At 38.8% G+C, this 21,957-nt stretch overlaps 1 protein-coding gene across 4 annotated transcripts; it reads right to left on the bottom strand.

Annotated features, from left to right (window-relative positions):
• Positions 1–214: 214 nt before the first annotated feature.
• On the bottom strand, positions 215–21,511 carry trip10a (thyroid hormone receptor interactor 10a). Of its 4 annotated transcripts, none has more exons than XM_059348395.1 (16): positions 21,236–21,511; positions 13,693–13,808; positions 13,091–13,147; positions 12,286–12,433; positions 10,383–10,445; positions 9,812–9,916; positions 9,595–9,723; positions 8,608–8,754; positions 8,283–8,471; positions 5,436–5,600; positions 5,140–5,163; positions 3,827–3,936; positions 3,456–3,588; positions 3,174–3,262; positions 2,949–3,082; positions 215–1,716 (listed from the first exon to the last, which is right to left on the bottom strand). In XM_059348395.1, the coding sequence occupies exons 1-16, from the start codon at positions 21,257–21,259 to the stop codon at positions 1,565–1,567; spliced, it is 1,785 nt and encodes a 594-aa protein (XP_059204378.1). In that variant the 5' UTR covers positions 21,260–21,511; the 3' UTR covers positions 215–1,564. The 4 variants fall into 4 exon arrangements, with proteins under 4 accessions (XP_059204378.1, XP_059204379.1, XP_059204380.1 ...); XM_059348396.1 differs by having other exon boundaries at positions 5,140–5,160; XM_059348397.1 differs by lacking the exon at positions 5,140–5,163.
• Between the last annotated feature and the right edge of the window lie 446 nt (positions 21,512–21,957).

Genomic DNA, 21,957 nt, shown 5'->3' with positions numbered 1-21,957 from the left:
CATCCCAGTGAAACCACAAAGTTAAAAGTGATGTGCAGTGAAGTGTCCTGAAAAGCAAAGCATGTATTGACTGAGTTTTTTTCTAGGGGAAAAACTACTACTTTATAGACCTCAAATCAATCAAGAAATTGTTGAAGTTTCACAGGTAAAAAGACTCCATGTTTGTTTCAAATATTTATTTCCCAAGTCCAGAAATGACAAAACCACTTCTAACTTTGAAATGTGCTTTACATTTATTAAGAAAACAAAATGTCTTATATGCAAAAATGGTCTATACACAATGTTTTTAACCTAAAAGGCACCAAAGACACATGATCAGTTTCTGCTTCTTGCTGGCTCCATAACGACATAAAAAAACAGGACATGGATCGACTGGAGAAGATGTGAAAATAAATCCAAATAAAACATTAGCGACATTATTAGAGACTTTTAGTTTTCTCTCACGATGTAGTAATCTTTATTTGAATGGTTAAAAAAAAGCTAATAAGACAATAGTGGTGTTGTGATGGCTAAAATATATATTATTTATTACATAAATACAATAGTCTTAATGTAGCACATTTTGTGTGCATTATTTACTCCCTTTTGTGGCTACAGACTGTCCACTATGTGTGCAAGGGGGAAAAACAATGTGAGAACATCCTTAATACAAAGTACAACTTCTGTCAAACTTGAAAATTTTATTCATAGAACATACACGTTTGTAATAAATAATTTTTAGTACAATTTTCAGGTTGTAACTATTAGAAAAAACAACTGCTATGTCCTTGTTACTGCTAAAGATTGAAAAATGAACTTAAATGATGATATGGCTGTGATTGTCTGAACATTAGAGTGTTGTGTGCATGTGATATATTATGATGGGAGAGCTGTCAACACATCTGGTCTCACAAATAGCTGAAAACCAAAGGTTAAGTATTCTCCTTTAAACCTCACTCATCCCCTGTGGACACTTAAGATCTTAAGTCCAAAATGAGCAAAGTGACAGTGCCATACATCTTCACAAGTGCTAGTAAAGCTAGAAAGTGGCACGCGTGAGAGGAATGAGAACAGCAGGTCCGTTTTGAACTTAAAAAAGTAAACGTGTGAGGTAACTTCCTCCTACTGGTATTAACTCTCAGTGTAAAGATGGCAGCAGCACTCATCTTCCTCCTCCTTCTCTAATTCTTCCTCTCACATTCAGAAGCGCATGTCTTATCAGGCTGTGGAACGAGGCCAGCACTTGTACCATGGTGGAGGCTAAAATCCATGCAAAACATTTTTTAACCATAACCAAAAAATGACATGATATGATAAAGTGAAATAACCTTGTGCTTCAGGTGGCGTAGGTAACTGGGATGACAATAATGTAATGTAATCCAGGAGTAACATACTGCCAGCACCATTCCTCTACCTATTCAAGGCACCTTTCTCAAGAAATCAAAGCACCTTATTTGGATCCCCTTCTGGATACACCAGTGGTCCCGCCCATAGTGCTGTGGCTTCTTTATGATTGGTCCCATGGGAAGCACTGCATACAGTTTGGTGAAGTGACCATTGCGCCTTCTCTTGTTCCTCGCTTGTTTCATTTGCTTAGGCTGATGGTGACATAAGATGTGGGTATGTATCCCTCATCCCCATTGTTCCTACGGACACGGGTCCAGCCGTCCCCTTTGTCCTCCTCTACCACGGCCAGCACCTCCCCCTCCTGCATAGAGATGGTCCCTTCACTGGCACCTGGAGGAGAGACAAACTAGATGGTAGCAAACATCCCACAGATTATATGGTTGTGACCTCACTTCTTTTGTCGATCTCAGAAACATTTTAATCTCAACTGGCTACACTTTTAAAATATAGCCAGAACTACATGTACTATTTGCTGATGAGAAGGTAAGCTGCCAAGATTTTGTGAAAAGTGTGTATCCACGAAAGACATAAACTTTAAAATAACGTACTTTGTTAATGCCAAAAAGCTCTCCCTAATTTCCATATTTACATGTAAATCTTTACATTTAAAATAAGCATGAATTCTCTACAGCTGCAACCACATACCTGCATGCATCACATGTTCATTAATTTACAAACACACACACACACCATGATAAACATTTCATTTCACCCTCCTAAGGTAAAAACTGTGGCAGCCAGAGGGTGAAGAAAGTTTAGTGGAAGGACCGACCAACATCGCTAACTATAGAGCTGCGTGTCACAACTAAAAACTACCCTCTACTGGGTCCAGTAACGCCTCCTGAAGGCTATGTGACAAACAGTTTATGAGTTATGAAACTAATGTTGCCGCCTACACGTGTCTAAAACAAAAAGTTATGAATTATGAAAGTTGTCATGGCCTAAGTGTGGGGACTGGGGGCTAAGCCACAAAAATGAAAGATACACTCCCTGCTCAGTGCAATGATGCCTCCCACAGGAGTTTGGCCATGGTATGAGAATCTGTTCAAAAATTATGCACATTTTTTATTATAAGTCAGTCCCACTTCCACAACATGTTTTTGACAGTAGGCATGAACAATCAATAAGCTGTCTTGGTTCATGAAAAACGTTTCCATTTGGAAGTAATGCACCTTTTGCAGATAGAAACTCCCCTTGTCATGCCCCCTTTTAGCCGGTTGGCAAAAAAAAAAAAAACAAAGACACACCTTCACATAAACATACTTGACCTTCATGTCAAACTTCAGCCTCCTAGGGCTAAAACTGTTGCTGCTAGAGAGTGGGGAAATGTTTGTGGACCGACCAACTGACCTATAGAGCTGCTAGTTGCAACTAAAAAACATAAAAACTGTGGGAACACAAAGATTCTTTACCTGGATAACATCATCAGTACACCTTCAGTAGTAAAAAAATACTTAATACGTTTACAATTTAGAATAAGACCACTGACTTCCAAGAAGACAGCTGCAGTTTCGAGGAAAAAGATTAATGTGTCCTAGTCACCTAAACAGCCTGTGACATACCTGGAAAGCTGTACATGGCTGTGCATGTCCCAATAGGAACGGTTAGTTCCTCATCCTCAAAGTCATCATCAAACTCAGCGTAGATGGCCTGGGAGGGATCAGGAGTGCTTTCATCAGAGTGAGCTCCATCAGGGCTGGATAGAAAAAAAACACAAGGTTTCCTGTTCAGAGCAGACAACACATCACCGTGCAAACACATTGTCTATTAATGGAATTTAGTGTTACCTGAGTACATCGTGAGCTCCGTTGTTGTTGAATGTGTGAGTTTTATAGCGCAACGTGTCCCCTCGACCTCCTGCCTCAGCCAGCCAAGTCTTCAGGAGGGAGCCAAAGTGAATAAAGGGAAAATAAATTAAGCACTCTTTATTGTGATGCCTTTAATGGTAGATGTATCAAGTCAGGTTTATTTGTAAAAACCCAACATCCAACAAAATGCCTCAATGGGCTCAGCTCACAATGGTAAATGACGACCTCGCTATATGAATAAACAACAGGGGTCTGGATTACCTCATACTTGTTGAGCTCTCCTCTGAGCCGCTCTATATTCTGGGACGTCTGGCTGATTTGGGATGCCAGACTAGCAGGGTCTCCCATTTGAGGATTTTTCTCATACACATCTTTCATTTTCCCCAGGGCCTCACTGAAGAGAGGAGAGAGAGAGGAACAAGGGAGGAGGGGGGTGACTTTCAGTAGAAATGGGTTCCCTGCAGAGCTCAGGGCTGAGTAAACAATTCAAACACTTACACAGACACCACAGAGGTATACACACTGATGTGCACTGCATGAATATAATATCCACACTCCCACCACAGGAGTTCAAACAGAGATGGTTATTAATACGCAGAAGGATACCCACATATATACACAAACGCACACACCTCTGATCCACTTCCTTTTGCAGCTCTTTGCTAATTTCCTCTAGTTTCTGTTGTAACCTCTTTCTGCGCTGCTCCGGAGGAAGATGGGCGAAGTCCTCCGTCACCATAGGCTGCAAGAGTTCACAGGAAAAGGCGTGTTAACACTGAATGTAGTCTAATATTTATCAGTTTCATAACAACAGTAACCATGGGAAGATAAACAGACACGTCAGGAGGAGCATAGTGCCGTTTGGGTTCAGCTCAACAGGCAATGTTTAACTGACAAAATATTAATTTCTAATCTCCTCGTTACACAGGAGTTAGGCTTATTCATTTAAAGCCAGCTCCTGTACAGCAGTGAGCTGAACCCAAAACCAATAAAAATAAAAGCACACTTGTAACTTTATATTGATTTGTTTTAAACCACAATTTCAAGAAATCTTTGACGGTAAGGGTGACCCAAGAAGGTGCAGTACCAAGCTCCAAAAAAATTTTATGCAGAAAACAAATATTGTTTTTTCTCGTGCTCCCAAGCTTCTCTCCCTTGCTCCACCACCAGGTGGCCACCTCTTCAATACAAACTCAAGACAAGCCAGCTAACATGATCACTATTGCTGCAATTAGAACAAAGAAACTCTGAACACTTTAATCAATCATTAATCATCATTAATAAATGGCAAATTGATAGATAATTTCCTTTTACTATATTTAGTATTCGTTCTGGATTACCAAATAATTTGTAAACCATCCATAAACATTATTTGGATGTGCATATGAAGTTTCAACTGATGATCATAGTATAATGTTAAATGGATACATACTTTTTAAAGCAACTACAAATATTTAGAATAAATAGAACACCAATACAAGTCTTTATGGGGACAAATTAATGTTTGCTTTAGAAAGCACTTAACATTTTTAAATCATTATAATTAGCCCCTGCAACTTAAAGATAATGTTTATAAATGGTTCAGAAATCCTGAACAATATATTGTTCATCGAAGTAATGATTATCATTAACAAATAATAGTATATAAAATCTTATGTGTGCAACAATAAAGTACAATGCATTGCATCATAACTAATACTTAGAAAGACATAATTATTTATGTTTGTTATAAGTATAAAAAAACAATATACACATGAATTTAAGTTGAAATAACTATCAATTTACCATTTGTTAATTACGTTTATTATAAAGATTTAACAGAAGCCCCAGCAAAGCTTTGTGATAAGAAAATGATTACAATAAAATGAGCTCTTGTAATGGAAAGGTGGCCATTTGTACGTGTCAAACAACGGAGACCCCACACCAGCCTTGTTGTTCATATTACCATGATTCTCTCTGGGGTAAACTTCTGAGGGGGAAAAATAAACAGTTTGTGTATCGAAAGATCTGATCACATCTTTAAAAGTACTTTCCACACTGAAAAATGTTCTCTAGAACATGTACGAATATTGTTAGATATAAGATCTGCTACATTTAAGTGTTGAAAATGTAAAAAGTCTTTATCTAAAGTATTTATCTGAGGTCATATTTGCACAAGCAGGATTACAGGATGATGATGTGTGACCCCCGAAGAGTGGAGGTCTCCTCCTGCCACCCAAACCTTCTCCTCTGGTGACTCACCGATCTCCTGAGCGTCCGGAAGGAAGAGATTCTGGGTTTGACTGTCTTATTGATCTCCTTCAAACAGTACGACAGGGGGTCCCGGCCGAACTTGGGGGAAGGGGGTCCATTAGCGGGCGAGGGGGCGGGGGGTGTGGAGAAAGGTGGGAGCGTGGAGGGGGAGAGCTGGAGCGAGGCGAGACCAGAGTACCAGCACCCGAGCATGAGGTATGCAGGCGTATACAAGATGGGGGAAGAGAGGGGAGGGGGATGGAAGGATAGAAGAAGAGGGGAAGACAAAAACAACAAGGTGACAAGGGGAAGAAAAAGACACCATCAACACCTTAAAGCACACCACAAAGCCAGGAAGACAACACTGGAGCAAACCCAGCACACAAGCCCAGACAGCATGAAAGCACAAACACACATCTGTCTCTTTGGCTTTCCTTGGCACACACATTAAAAAAAAATATACAAAATTAAGACATTGAGCAACCAACCACAGCTCCCACACCAGAACCACAGCAGCCCAACACCTGCAGTCAGATCAGGTTTAAGGGTATAAGAGCCTCAGGGAGGAACCGAGCACCACAGCCAGAATCAGTTCAAATTTAAGATCTATTACAGTCTACCTCTTATTTTTATAGTTTTACCCATCATAGGTTATGATACCCTATTCCCTTTCTTCATTGTACAGATTGACACAGCTATAATTTAATAATACAGTAAGTCATCACATCCTCAATTGTCTGAACTACTTACTCGGAAGTGAAAATGAAAATTTAAAGTATTACCCAAATTGTTTACTGTAAATTCTCCTGACTGGGATTTTTATTCCACAAATGGGTAATGCTGACTGCTTATTATTTAATGTGTTTGAGAACTGTTCTATATAACACCATTAATATTCTTATTATTAAATGGTAAAGTAGAGCAAAGCAGAGTTTGTATCTACTTTAGTTGCAACATTTCTGTATCAACAGTGAAAATCAGTCAGTAAATGTGCAATATTGACTTAAAAGTATGATCAGCATTAATACTGCATGTATAGTGTATTCAGTATTATTATTAATTTACACTGTTATATATTGTAGTATAAATACTTTACATATATTTTTATATTTATTATCCCATATATATATATTAGTGCTATATATTGTCAAATATTATGCACATATTTTTTACATACTTATTTCTATTTTTATTGTATTTTATGTCTGTATATTTCTATTCTGGAATGGGGGAACTGTAACATAAGCCCATTTCCCCAAGTATCTCAGATTTTAAAGACACAGATATAATGGCCAAAACAATATTAACAAGGCACATTTAACCATTAAATAATTCTTTAAACCAATTAAGCTAAATCAATATATAGGATTCTGTGTGAAAATGCATGCTCACAGTTCAACCTGTGCTATCCTTTGACCTATATAGATAAAACATCAATTCATAAATCAGTGCAGTTGTTAAAAATAGCCTGCTTAATTACCACAGTGTCATTAGTGCATATAGATTTCTTGGGGATTGATGAACGCCCTGCACGACCTCTTAGAAAGAGGTTAACTTGTGCTGGAGTGAACTACAGTCAGACCTCTCAGTCGTTATGGGAAGGTGGGGGGTGGGATCTATTAGCTAAATTACACAGGAGGCTGATGTCTTCTAGTCTTCAATAGAGAACATATAAAACAACCCTACAACAAGGTCTTTTGTGTAAATACTGAGAGCTGGAAGCACAGCACTATCATTATGTGAACATCTACAGGGTATGTGCTACTTTTCCTGGGAGTTATGGGAATCTAAGTACAGGAGAGCAGCTAAGAGTGGGAATGTTTAGGGGCCAGACATAAACCAAAAGCTCACTCCAGCCAATATAGTCAACCTCCTATTCATACTGCTCTACAGGACTAATTGGGAGAGCATGACTGATGACACAGAGCAGTGTGCCACACACATACACAGAACAGGAAGAGTGCACAGCCAGTAAGACATGCAGAGAGAAGGGAGGCGCTGAACAAGCAAACACTGCAGGGAAGAAAGAAGGGATCATTTAGTGCTGAGGCAGGAGGAGGGGGGCCATGAGCTGGTTAGTGGTCAGCTACTCATATCACCAGTTCAGCTTTGGACCTCAGCATAAGCACTCCTTTGAGATAAGATTCATGATTTGCAATGCAGTGAGATTCTCAACCCAAACAGAGTCTCAAGGCCAAATACAAAATTGTCAATGTTGACATCTGTAGCATGAATGTGCGGTTGAATCTCATCCAGTTTTTCTGACCTGGCAAACCTGGTGTCATCCCGATTGTTGGTACAAAGATTTTATTGTGACGAGAGACATAATGCTAGGTTCTGGGCAGCATAATAGAAGCAGTGTGTTTGTGGATGCCTGTAGAGGAAAATTCAATGTTGTTTGGGCTCCGTGCTGATGAAAGCACAAGCACAGCAGAATGCTGACTGCCAGTTGACCTATTGGAAACCACACTGCAGGAGGAGGGAGGGTGTGTGGGGACAGAGTCATGCAAAAGGACCTGTTCTAGAAGTGTTGGCGCGTGTGTGAGTTCATGTATAATAATGAGAGAGGTTCATGCATTATACTGAGCTTCAGAGAGGAGACGGTTGTGTATATGTGTGTGTGTGTAGCAACAACCACAGGTCCATCATGAGTGCTCTCTGCAGAGGGGATTTCCTGACTCCTTCCTGCCAGCTCTGTGACTCTAACATTCAGTTTAATCTGACTGCCCACCTGTAGGCTTTCAAATCCGCTGTTGTTGATCATTGACAGAGGGGGTTGCTACTGGAGTGCATTCATGTCACAATTACCACAATGCAAAAAAAAAACATCTCTTCTTGTAAGAGGCAATGTCCTACCTTACTCTTTTTGCTGAAAAGCCAAAAGTTTTTGCTCCTGTTCTTCCCCAAAAGTTCCATGGGGCCTTTGGGCGTGCCCAGGCTGCTGTCAGATGAGGCTCTGTTGATGCCCTGACTGTAGTCCTCAAACTCCACATCTCCCGGACGTTCAAAGCCTGATTTGTTCTGCTCTATTATAACCATGGAGTCCTACATTATATTCAATTATGGATAAGAGAAATCGAGAGTTATTTTTAAAACAGAGACACAGGAAAATACAAATACACAAATACATGCTGCACATTAAAATCCATTAAACTTTTCTTTTTCTTCGAGACCAACTCACATTCCTCTCATTAACATTAGTGCCGGCTTTAGTAATGCCTTCCAGGCACTTGCCAATGATAGGCATCACATGCTTCTCTGTGTCTGAGAACAAGATGTAGCCTTGCGCCAACTTCCGTACTCGCCTCTCATCCAGATCCTGCAATTTCTAGTGAACACAAAACAAGAGTTGCTCAGACACCATCATTAGGGTTGAGACAATAAACAATACATAATGTATGTTATACACAATGTGCATCCCAATACCAAACAATAAATTTTAGTTCCTTATGATTATAAAACAAATTTGTAAATGCTCTGGTCAAAGCCAGAACTTTAGAATGTGAATAGGTGAAACTTTAAAAAAATGATTAAACTGAGGGGTTCATCTTTGAATCAATAAAAGTGTACTTTTACCCATCTTCACTTACTGAAATATGTGAGTATAGTAGTAGTATATGAGAAGAGTTCACCAAAACGTTGAATATATGTTTGAGTTTGAACAAGTTTTCAGTAGGTTGTGTCCATGCACTACAATATATCTACTTCATTTTGGTATAATTTACTTTAATTTATTATTTGCTATATATTGTTTGCTTTTTATTTATGTTATTTTATATAATGTATTTAAATGTATGTATTCATGTACTATATTTGGTTTATTTTGTTCATTTACATATGTTTTTTACATTTATTTTATTTTTATTTCTCAGTTGAATTCTATTTAATGTTTAAGATGATAAGATGATGCCTTTTAAAATTATTTTTTATCTAATGTATGATCTTTTCGAAGTTAATTAGTATAATAATAATAATAATAATAATAATAATTATAGTTTTGGCCATAATTGAGCAGCCCTAATAAATATGATCAGAGTTCAGTCTCAAATTGTTTGATATTTAATGTAGCTGCAATAGGGAATTTGGATCATTAGCCATTTGCGGTTATCAACACCATTAAACATTGAGGGCATTAACAGTGTCATGTTGCTCTGTGTAGGTCACTTACATTGAAAATGAGTGGCATATCATTAAAATAGAACTGGTTCTGCTCTTTGTTGTACTTCTGAAGCTGAGCAGCGTAATCGTTCTTACACTCCTCCGCTACGTGTGCTCTCATATGAGCCTGCTGTTTGGCCTGGAACCACACACAGCAAATAGGTCAAACAAATGCATCCGATTCTACTTTTGATCAGTGTAAAAAGCCCTTTTTTCCCCCTTGTTACTTTTTCTACATCAGCCTTTGTGGCATTGATGTCTTGATCAGTCTTCTCTGCGTACTGTGCTGCTCGCTCTGCTTCTCTCCATTCCCTCTCAAAGCGCTTTTTACTCTGCAGAAAAAAAAGAAATATAGAGGGAAAAAGAGAAAGAATATGTTCAGTACAATCAGCTAAGTGAGGCCTTAGCCTGAATGAAATATGAGAAGGTTTTACTATTTTTGAGCGAAGCATTTTTCACTGTCTATCTAAAAAGACAGATAGGGGAGGGAACATCTCCAATCATAACTTAATAGGTCTTGGATTGATGATAGGAGTCTAAAATGGGGAACTGCATTCCACTCTGTCCATCTCTTTTTACTATAGACAAATGTAGCTACCTGCCCAGCCATGTGGGTACAGAGAATAACTTTAAACTTTTCATTATGAACCCAGCATAAAGACAAAAGGCACTAAAAATATATGTCTGACAGCTCTGCTTATCACAATGAAAGACTCATCACGAAACATGAAGAAAGGTGGATGCCTCTTCAGGAAACATGTATTCTACAAATTTGAGAAATTCAGTGTCTGGACTTACACTGTCGAGCTGCTTGCAGGTGCTCTCCAAACTCTGCTGGGCCTTCTTGGCCTCCATCAGATACTGCAGACATTCATAAAAATAGCCCAAGTGAGAGGAGGGGAGGCGGGTCAGATGACAGAAAGAGAGACAGCCATGTGCAGGGGCAGACACTGAATAAACAATGACTTCCAAAAGAAACACAACATAACAGACGACAAAACAAATACCAATGTGTCTGTTTGAGACATCACGTCTGCAGCAAGAGCCCGTACACGGCTGCAGTGTTCTGCAACCCAGTGGGACAGAGCCAATGCATTCCTCATAGAGAAATGGCACACCACCATTCAGACCATGCTTCCCCCTGGAGACACTCAGTAAGGCTTCCTTCCTGCCACAGCGAGATCTCCACATCTCCACTCCTTCTTGAAATCTCGCTCTATTCACCTCCCACCCTTTACAGTCCTCCATAGCAATGTGTGCTGTCGGCTCCAACACTCCATTACTATAACTACTAAATACACTCTGGTACTGCAACAATTAGTTGATTAACTAATAAGTCGAGCCACGGAAAGGTAATCTGAGACTATTTTGATAACTATTTAAGCTTTTTCTTAGCAAAAATGCAAAAACTTTCTAAACGGTTCTAGGTTCTCAAATGAGAGAATGAGCTGCTTTTCTTCTTCTTTTTCATCACAGTAAACTGAATATTTTTGGGTTTTAAAATGTTAGACATTTTAATTACGTCACTTTGGGCTCTAGGAAATTGTGTTGGGTTTCCCTTTTTTTGTAGACCGAATCTTTACAACAACATAAATAATAATAAGCAGATTAGAACAAAACAAATATGTATGCAAGTAGCTGCCCTAATAGACTCAATGGGAATCGATCACTGTATCAAAGTAAAAGGAAAATGAAAAATTCCCTAAAACCCCAGTAGAACATAGTTGACAGCTATGGATGAAGGGGTATCAGAGGACAACGTGTGTGGATTCACTGTTTTGTCGATGTTGTGATGTTATCGAAGATTCTTTTACTGGTTTATAAATTTCTTAATGGTCTTAGTCCAGCCCATTTATCTGATTTACTTCTATGAACCCTCGAGGACCCTCAGGACTTCTGGGAGTGGCCTTTTGAAGTTAGAACTAAAACCCACAGTGAGGCGTCTTTTTCTCACTGTGGTCCACGTTTGTGGAACAGCCTCCCTGAAGACCTGAGGACATCAGAGACGGTTCTTTTTTTTTTTTTTTAAGAGCAAACTTAAGACTTATCTTTTTCATTTGGCTTTTACTTGAACCATTTTTTAAATATTTTTATGCTCATGCATCTTAGTGTTACAACATCTTCACTATTATTTTTTTAATTGCTAGTATTTATTAGTCATATATATATCATGCTCTACTTTTTATTTTTTCATCTTTTTTATCTAGCTTTTTTACTTTTTATTGTTATTATTATTTACTTTTGTTTTTTTATTTTATCTTACCTTAATATATTTTATCTAATTCATTTCTAACCTGCCTCCAGTGTTTCCTCACTGCTCCCTGTTGAGATGAAGCTTCCTCAGTTTGTGCTTTGTTTTTAATGGGATGGGTGGGGTGGAGGGATGGGGATGGGCGGAGGGTGTTTGCTTGTTTCTATGTTTTATTATTACTATTTTCTCCTTTTTATGTGAAGCAATTTGTGTTGCATTTCTCTAGTATGAAAAGTGCTATACAAATAAAGTCTGATTGATTGATTTTTGAAGCCTCAAATTTGCAGGTTAAAGGCTCTTGCGCAGTTGCTTCATTTTTCAAGGAGCTTGAATGCAGTGTGTTTAAAGTTACATTTCACCTGTGACAACATGCCAAATTCAATTTATCTGGTAAACTCGCAGCTGCAAAGATGGACTTTAATCAGCGTGACACAATGCACTCCCACTCACCGTCTTTCGCTCCTGCTTGAGCTCTTGCAGGTACTTGGTGAGATCGATGCAAATGTTCATCATCATGTTCTCAGCAATAAGCTCTCTCTGCCCTGCATAGTCATTCATCTCATTCAGGATTTCCAAAAAAGACTGGTAGCTGGACAACCTACCATTTAAGAGGAGGAGAGAGGAAAGGGTGGAGAAGTAAGAAAACAGTGATGGGACCACTGATAAGATGATTCATACACAGGCTGAAAGGGAAGCCAGCAGTGGGCCAAGTCATAATAAGAAGCTCGTGATTTCCTTATTCCTGCATCCAACTATGGGCATTTAAATGGCTCCATCAGCAGCATGAATGACAATAATGACAAGGCCATGCCTAACAGTTTAAAACATATTATTATTTGCAAGACAGTTTTCATTTGTTGGTTCCTTCAGTGAAAGCACAATTTTAGCCAAAATTGGGCCTCATGCAGGAAGTGATACGCAGACAAATGTCCTCTTATATTTGTATGCATCAACATTTTTTTCCTAATCACCAAAGTTTTCTTAATCTTTTGGCGAGTTGTTGAAGTTTCTAATTCAGTGAATATGAGTCAGTCAATATATATATGCCGATTTGGATGGTGAAGAACGTTTAGTTCACCTGGAGTTGATCATCTTATTTTTAGTCCAAACAGAAATTTAGACAAACGTTTCTGCATGAAGCCCACTGTTTCAGATGTAATTCCTTAAAGAAAAGGTAAAAACTGAGTCTGTAATATCTCATAGATGCATAGCCATCTATGAGTTGTCTTTTAGGATGAACTTTGCAATGTCTCACCTGCACTCTGGTTCATCTTTGCCGCTTCGTTTAAGGTTATATTTCTTTGAAAGGTTCCTGTGGACATTGAGAGTGCATTAAATGGGCAGACAAACACTTAAATTCTCAATGGAAAAAGATGGATGACAGCTGCAGGAAGCTCACTACTATTCTTATGCAACCGCTGGCTGTTTTATACAATAGGATTAAAAACAGCTTTCCTCTATGGAGCATATTAAAATAGCTTTTCTTCCTTCTTTCACTCTCTTTCTGACCACATCCTGTCTATCATGTGCCAGTCTGCTCCCACTTCCTCTCCTCTCCAGCAAAGCTCAGCACTACAACAGATGTGGGCCTGGAGACTGGGAGGACAACTGGGAGAGGGAGCACCATGGATGAAGAGAGAAAGAGGGAGAGAGAGAGTGAGCACACTGCAGCTGCAGAATGAGGCCAGTGTTTCACAGACAAGTTAGATTCTGTCCCCAAAGTAGTCATAAGACCCCACAAACATTTCATAAACAGCCTTTTAACATGCAAACACAAGCAAACACACACACGCTGACACAAGCAACACACTTGCACACAAAGCATTTGAGGCAGACAACAACAAGAGCGAGGCCTACCTCAGTTGTTTGGCATAGTTTTGCTCAATCTCTGTCCTCTCCTTCACAAATTTCACATACTTATCCACCAGCTCCTGGCCAGCCTGCGTGTGCTTCTCAATGATGTCATATTGGTCCTGGAGAAAGAAGCAAGAGAGACAAATAAGGAAAAGACGTTAAGCCAACACTCAACATGTGTTAACTTCTTGGGAGAAGTGGGGCGGTCCTCTGGTTGAGTTCAGGGTCATCTAAATGCATCTTGAATGGAGGGCAGTAAACTAAACACACTGACGTTCGTTCCTGTTGGATTCCACAAATGCTCTCCACATGTGCACGAATTCTTGGCGATGATGTCTAAAAACTTCCGGCTCGCTTTAAATCACAGGGCGCCCATGTTGTTAAAGACAGAGGACAGTTGAAGGAGACGGGGTCAAAGCAGGAGTCACAGGCAGAAAAAAAAAGGAGGAGCTCTTCTGATTCATATCCTGAGAGCAAAGATACACACTGTACTATGAATTACATTAAAGGAGATTTATTGTGGCTATTTACCTATTTCATGATATGTAGTTTTAAATTCATAAACCCCTCTGGCACAGTAGAGCTGAATTTGCTGACTTTTCTTTTTCTTGTTGTACAGCATGATGGAGTGTTTCTCTTTTGTTCCTTATTTGGTAGAGCATTTTATGACACCTTCAAGCTCAGACAAGTCCGTTAAGAGTGAGAGATGATATCAGCCAATATTCTCTCACTCTGTGCTCACAACAATTCCCCTGAGCTCTCTGTGCTGCTGTCTTTAGTACTGAGGAGGGGGCATGTTAAAGGGGATTCCTGACAAGTTGGGCCACGTTGTTCTGCACCCTTCCTGCCCTTCAGGTAAAACAAAAGAGACGGACCCCAAAATAATGAGGCAATGTTTACCTTAATCACAGGACACAGTTAAAGGTTAAGACAGAGGCCTGCAATCCATCACCACAACAACATCTATCCAATAGGCAGCATTAGTGGTTTAATTTAGAGTCATTAATTACGGTGCACAGGTAATGATAGTCAATTCAGACACCTTAAAACTACAGATTTTCCAATCTCCTGAGGTGCTCTTGTTCACAACAGATTTTCTTCTCTGATGTGGGAAATAATTCTTCTGTTTTTGACTTGCAAGAGAGGAAAAGAAGTGAAAAAACAAAATGGCAGGATTTTAGGACACTACTTTGTTCAAATGTACCCCTCATTAAGTTTAACAAGGGACAATTAATTCAGTGAAGTTTCACCAGCATTGACTGTGGCCGAAATAACCACTATTGCTGGGAAAATGTAATAATAAAATATATTTAAAAAGAGAGGAAATAACAATGTTATGTTGTTGGATGTTTCAACATAAAATAATTAATTTATTAATAATGGAAAAAGATACAAATATATACTGTACGTGAATATAATAAATAAAATAAAAAATAGATGTTAATCTGGGAGAAGGGAAATAACTCAGATAAGGCAGTCTAGGAACACTGATTTTGTACCCTTCTCCCCCACTTTGTCTTCCTTATCTTGCTATACCTCTCGTCTCCCTTTCCCCTACCATTTTCACACCCATTACTTCAATAAATTAAGTGAAACAGTGTATATGTATATGCTACAGCCTCATATACTTCTATATGGGGTTGCCAAATCGTATTTAAGAAATATATTTTCCTTTTTAAATGGAATTTACTGGTTGGGTCACATAGCCAGATTTATAAAGGTAGAGAGGGTAGAGAGACAATGTATTTATTTATTAATTATTTCAAATGCAAGTAGTAGTGGTATACATTCAGTCGAACCCAGGTGGCAACCTCCGGGTCTAAGCAGGGAGGCAAACCAGGAAGTGCATTAAGCTGCATTCTACCAAAAATTCCAGCAGCCAGTTTGGCTGCAGGAAGATTTCTGTCCATTAATTTCAATGCAAAATGAGAAAACTTCTCACTTGATTTATTACCTCAGAACTTTTTTAGGACAACATTATGGTCTAAAATCGCTCGTAAAAAATCTTCAAGACAATTTGATGTTAATAGTTCAAATAATGGCCCCATTTACAAGAAAATAGAAGATAAAGAATCATATGATTTGGGGCGTGGCTACCTTTGATTGACAGGTCACTAACAAGGCGAGCCGTCATCTGGAGAGAAGCAGAACTATGCGTATCCAAGGCAACATGTCAATAAAGTTATATATAATGTTATATAGATATTTAAAAAAGGATGTTTACCGATTTGGTCTCATAACTTTGACCCTTTCACACTGTATTTTCAATTAATGACAGTTTATTTGAACTTTTTGTTCAGTAAAAATGTCTTGTTCAGCGTTTGGTTGGACTAACGGACACTTCAAGGAGTCGCTGTTCATTTTTCTTAGGTAAAGTACATTTGATTTTGATTTTTGCTATCCACAACTAACATCCCAGTTAATGCTAACATGAATTAGCAGTCCACAGTCCAAATATGGTCTGCTCCCGTATCGGAAACAAGATGGCGATGCAAGATGGCACCGAGTGTAACACGAAACTTTATGCCTCCAATGGGCAGTCCACAAACCAATGGGTGTTGTCACTGTGACTACGTCCTTTATTCATACAGTCTATGACCAAACCTCACCACATCAACATAGCAGAAGCCTTAGCTGGGCAATTATGTAAAGTGACCATAAAACACACTGAATATAGAACTAGATTCATTATCAGTGAAAGTTTATGTGCCGCAAACAAAAAAAATAACAAAGCAGCAATGGTAGCAGGGATCAAAATATGATTAAGGAAGAATAACTGTTCTAAGCATAAGGAAGCCCAACTGGTAACACATAGTGCCCGCTGGTCTGAGCTTGTGCTGTTGTCAAACTTTCAGGATTTTTTTTAATACAGCCCACTGTAACAACTCAAGAAGGCTGAAAAGTACAATACTCCCAGTTTCCTCCCACAGAGAGTCTTATATTCATGGTCAGCCTTGCAACAGGGTAACTGGAAGCTGAAATATGAAGTTTTTCGTGTATGAATGCGTGTATGTACTTCTGTAAATTTATGCATGCATTATGTCATGGAAAGGCTATGACAGTAGTAGTAGGGAGTTACATACTGCACTCATCTCTTGATACAGGCATTTTGCATAAATAAGTCTATTATTTGCATATTCTGTTTCAGGACTGCTGATCAGTGTGGGGCAATGTGTGCACAAGTTTCAACCACGGTGGAGATTGATGGGGAGGTCTGAAATTGTTAGGCAAGCTGTTGCAGGTGTAGTGTCTGTGTAGGGTGGACAGCAGAGAGGTCACCAAAACAGTATTTTGTTCTCCCACTCTGCAAATCCAGTATCTGCAAATAGTGAGGTAAACAAGGTTGTCAGGCGACCAGAATTGTATTTAAACCATTATATAATACTGTTATAAAAAATAAAACAATATGGACAACAGGTCGAGGACAAGGTTATTATAGTTAACGAAAACTAACAAAATAATGAAAACCAGAATTGAAAAAACATTTTTGTTAATTGAAATACAAATAAAAACGATAGTAAATAAAGATAACTGAAACTGTATTTTGTGGTTACAAAACTAACAAACTATTGTGAAAATGTCCTTAGTTTTCACCTTTGTCAACTTTTTTCATACGTAAACCTTTTTGGTTGATATGAAACCGATTTCATCTATTTGGTTTTATGACTTAGTAAACTTATTGGGGTTAAGATGGATAAGGCAAAGGAAATAAAGGAAACATTTATTGTGACCTCGCACACAACAAATACCCCATTACAAAAAAACTAAAACTAATAAAACCTAAACTAAAACTAGCAAACACACTCTAAAAACTAAAACTAATGAAAAATCCATAACTATTATAAGCTGGGTTGAGGACCTGCTTATTTTTTTCCCCATTGTTATATCTGTACAGTATATCTGCCAATTTTAGCTTTGGTACTTTCTATACTAGCAATCCATACTTAAGTGACATTGAAGCAGTATCAACAAAGTTTTGAAGTATCAATACTTTTGCCAACCCAATGCAATACCAGCACTTCTGTACACAACACAGCTGCACTGATTGAGGGAACGTATGCCAGACAACTGGACACTTCTGCATTAAGATAAAACACTGACATGATGTCTCTGATAAAGTATGCCTGGCATAATGTCACTGTAGCTGTAATGAACAGCTCTTTTTGGGAGTGTCAGTCATTGTCCTGATATCTTTCTTTAGAATTTATACCTGTCTTTATACTCTGTCCGGGTATAAATTGTCATATTTTGAGGATGTTGTGTCCCAGTGTGGCACCAAAACACAACTATGTTTCACTTATTGTAAAGTCAATAGTTTTCACACCAGGGAAGAAACAACCGATTTTACTGTTTTGTTTCCCTTTTTTTCTTGTTCCAACAGAAAAACAGCATTTTCAAAAGATCTCTGAGGATTAGGGATGATCAAAGTAGCCGAGTGAACAAAGCCAGCAATAAAAGATTTTGTTCTGTTTGTGTGTGGTCAAACTATTAAACTATTGGAGTACACTGATTATACAAGTATGTCGTCATTCATCATATGTTTTTCTGGTTGAGTTGAACATTGTCAGAAAACAATGAGCCTTGGATGAACTCATTACCATGTGCTCTTTTATAAATGGCAGAAAAAGTAGCATCTGATCAGCTCTATAAATTAACTGCAAGAGTGCCCCAATTAGAGAAAAGCCAGCCTGGTTAAACTGTCTTTAAAACAAATCGAGATGGCTTTCAAGGACATAATCATTGTCTTGTCAAACACCAGAGGGTGTCACGCTACTGAGATTTATAACCATTTAAAACTACAGTCGGAATTATCTTTATAGGGTCCAGAGAGACTGGGTTTGTACTCAACTTGTTGTCATAAATCACAGACGGTTTTGGTGTATGAAACCAGTCCTGACAAGTTACAAACGGTATTGACTGAACACCAAATGTCACGTTTCTGGTAAAACTATGGCTTTCATCCTGGCTATTTTTACTCAAGCCTTTCGTCCATTCCTGCACATTTAAATTAGACATTTCTGCTTAGATTTAACATTTTTTTTGCATTCCTCAGGAATATTTATGCAAGTGACAAAGTGCTTTACATACAACATGACATTTAAATACAATTTAAAACTAGAGCCCAATCAAATCAGTTGACCAATGTTATCGGCTGATATTGGCATATTTATCGGTAGTCTCATATATGTTGTTTGATGTGCCCTGATATGAAAACTTTGTTTACACAACATATAATGCAAAAAACAATGTTTAGGGTGATTTAGAAATGGTGTGAACTATTTTCTATTTGTATTTATTTAAATGAGATATTGACTGAGTACTGATATTTATTCCACTATTTATTTTATTATTAGTAACTTTTTAAGTTACCATTTCTAGTTGGTTGACATTTGGTTTGCATAGACATGACAGTGCAAAATCATTGCAAAACAAACATAGAAAATATCTACTCAAAATCAGACAACACGGTGTAAGAAATAAAGCATTATTCTTCGATTTTTATGGTAAAAACTCAAAGTATTCCACCTCAAGTACACTCACTACAATTTTACCAGCATGTTTCTTGCCTCCACTTATTGCAGAACTAAAAGTTGTAGTTCTTTAATGGTAATTATAGAACTTCCAAAAAGGGACAGCCATAACCTATTTTTGTGGCACAGATTTGGGCTAAGGGATGCAATAAGAATCTGCTACATCATGCTTCAAGTCAATGCCTCATAACTTCAAAAGGAGTCACACTGAAAGTCACCGACCGACAAAGCTTGGGTGGATGTTTCAGCCTTGAGTCACCCAGTCTTCTAGAAAATTAGGGGCCCAGCCCGAGCAGACCTGCTACACTGTGGTTCTCTGGATTGGCCTGTTAACACTCACTATCACAGCTAATGCTTAGACACTGATCTTGCACTCTGCAAACTTGTGCCTTAAAATAGCTGTTGGATTAACGACAATCAGGGGACAGATGCCATTGAGCTGACTTGGCCCGAGGGATGACTCTCCAACCAAACATTAGCAGAATTATGCCTGCAGGGCTTTTTCTAACTGGACAGGTGAGGCTACAGTCAAACAAACAAACCGATTGTACAAAAACTTTGAATTAAATCTTTTGTATTTAATGTTGACTTAAGAAAGAATTCATGCTTTTGTGTGGAGAGTTCCAAGTGAAAGAATGTGAACAGGAAAAGATGGAGCCTCTGATTAATACTGGGGTACGGATGTTTCTCTGACTCGATCAAAGTAGGGCAAAACTAATTAGGCTGTTGCACCGGCACGTAGGATGGAAAAGGGACAGGGGAAGAGGCCTAGGGGGAGACTCTGTAATGAGGTCACAACCTCCCTATCCTCATCTTTGCAATGCTCCATTTTACATATTCAGGTTCCCTGAAAAATGTGCCTTTGTGAGTGTTTGCAAATGTGTGGCTTCACCACCATGGTACAGTGCTGTTGGCATATAAACTGTGGCAGCCATCAAGGTAATGTTTTATATGGTGGGGTTGTTTCACCAGGTTTGTTTAGATTCTGGATATTGTCAACACTTTTACCAGGAAATGACTCAGAGTTTACTGTTTTACAGACTGCACCACCCAAATTCACCCCCTCATCTTTTAAAATCACCAGCTGAAGCAGTTAATTATGAGCCAGCCCAATAAAACATGTCCCAAGGAATCAATTTAAACACTTAATCCAACAAATCACACCTTTATGAAAATCAGGATCTCCTGAAATCAGTGCACTTTTTTTATTTATGTTGACTAAATAACCATGCCATCAGGTGGACACAAGGATGAAGCTTGTTGTCAAGGCAAATGACAGCATCTGATATCATCACTATGGAAGCAAGGAGTGCCAGACCGTAAACATTGAGACATCCCACTGGGCGCAACCCACCTCAACACACTTAAAACGCCTTTATGTGCAGAACAAATAGTGTTCTGGCACTATTTTCAGCCTGGTATTAAAATGTGCATGATAAACTCATAGTTAACAAGGATGTCAGTCATACAGGACTTCACTGTAATCTAAAAATGCTTGGTCTTACTGCCCAAATTGTATTTGATTTATTACTTCTCGATATAACAATAGCCTGGGTGATTAATGTGTGGAATTAGGGGGGGAAAGCTCCTTTCTTTGCAATGCAATACGAAAGTTATTAATTTAAGCAACTTTACAGCTGTTTACCTCGTGTACTGCAGACATCCCGCTATATAAACACTGTGGAGTAAAAATCAAAGATCCAAACAAAAGCCAGACAATCCAATCGATGTGCAAACGTGCATCCAAGATTAACTGCTTTACTTGACAGAAGCAACATGTTGGTTGAGGGGCTTCAGCTAACCCACTCTTTGTTTCAACTACTAAACGCGAAAGAAAACTGTCCGAAAATGGAATCGTGTTCACGACTGCACCGTTTGCAGAGTCGCGCCGCTTCTTCAGACATTTATTTCTCCCCAGCAGGACGGTTTAGCGTAACTTTCTTAACAAACTCTTCATCAACAAACTTCCATCCTGACAACTATTACAACCAAAGCAAGCTAGACGACAGACTCACCCAAAGCTCTGTGCCCCAGTCCATGTTCAGCTTGTCGGCCAAGCTGTCTGACTATCCCGAATACAAAGAACTTCTCCAAAGTTATCCCAGCAGCTCGGAGGACGGCCCTTTGCAAGTAATCCCGAGGTGATAAATCGGTCGTAACCACTACACACTCCGGTTTTGATTCCTTCAACAAATAATATAAACCAGCATCATAATTAGCTAATTAACTAGGGCTGGCAGTCGTTAGTCTAGTTTGTCCAAATATTTTTCATAGCGAAGGAAAGAGGGATAAACTAGCTTTCATATCCGCGTCACTCCCAAATCCTAAGTCTTAAAGGGGCAGTGTACTGAACCACAAGCGGCCCTGGTCAGAGGACCGCGCTGCATGCTGTCTGAATGTGTTGTTTCAAATGATATTTTTAGTTTAACCTGGTTTAAAGGAGTCCGTGAGCAGGGCTTCGAGCTGCAGGGCTCCCTGCTGCCCTGACGGAGCATCCTAAACTTCATCATCACACATTACATCCTCAGGAGCTGAAGCCCTAAACGCTGACTGATGCTGGCACCAATTTTAAGCGATTATTTTGTTGTAGATCATGAATGACTCAGTTAAGAGCTGGAGATTTGTTTCTGTACTAACAATCAGTTTTAACTGACTTCTTAAATCGTGATTTTTTTTCTGGAATTAGGCTACTTTTTTTTTTTTTTACAATGTGCCATACTTCATGGCAGTAATGGAC

The sequence above is a fragment of the Centropristis striata genome, chromosome 13 (genome assembly GCF_030273125.1).
Source record: "Centropristis striata isolate RG_2023a ecotype Rhode Island chromosome 13, C.striata_1.0, whole genome shotgun sequence".
NCBI lineage: Eukaryota > Metazoa > Chordata > Actinopteri > Perciformes > Serranidae > Centropristis > Centropristis striata.
The sequence above is the reverse complement of the archived record's forward strand: the minus strand, read 5'-3'. Positions and strand labels throughout refer to the sequence as shown.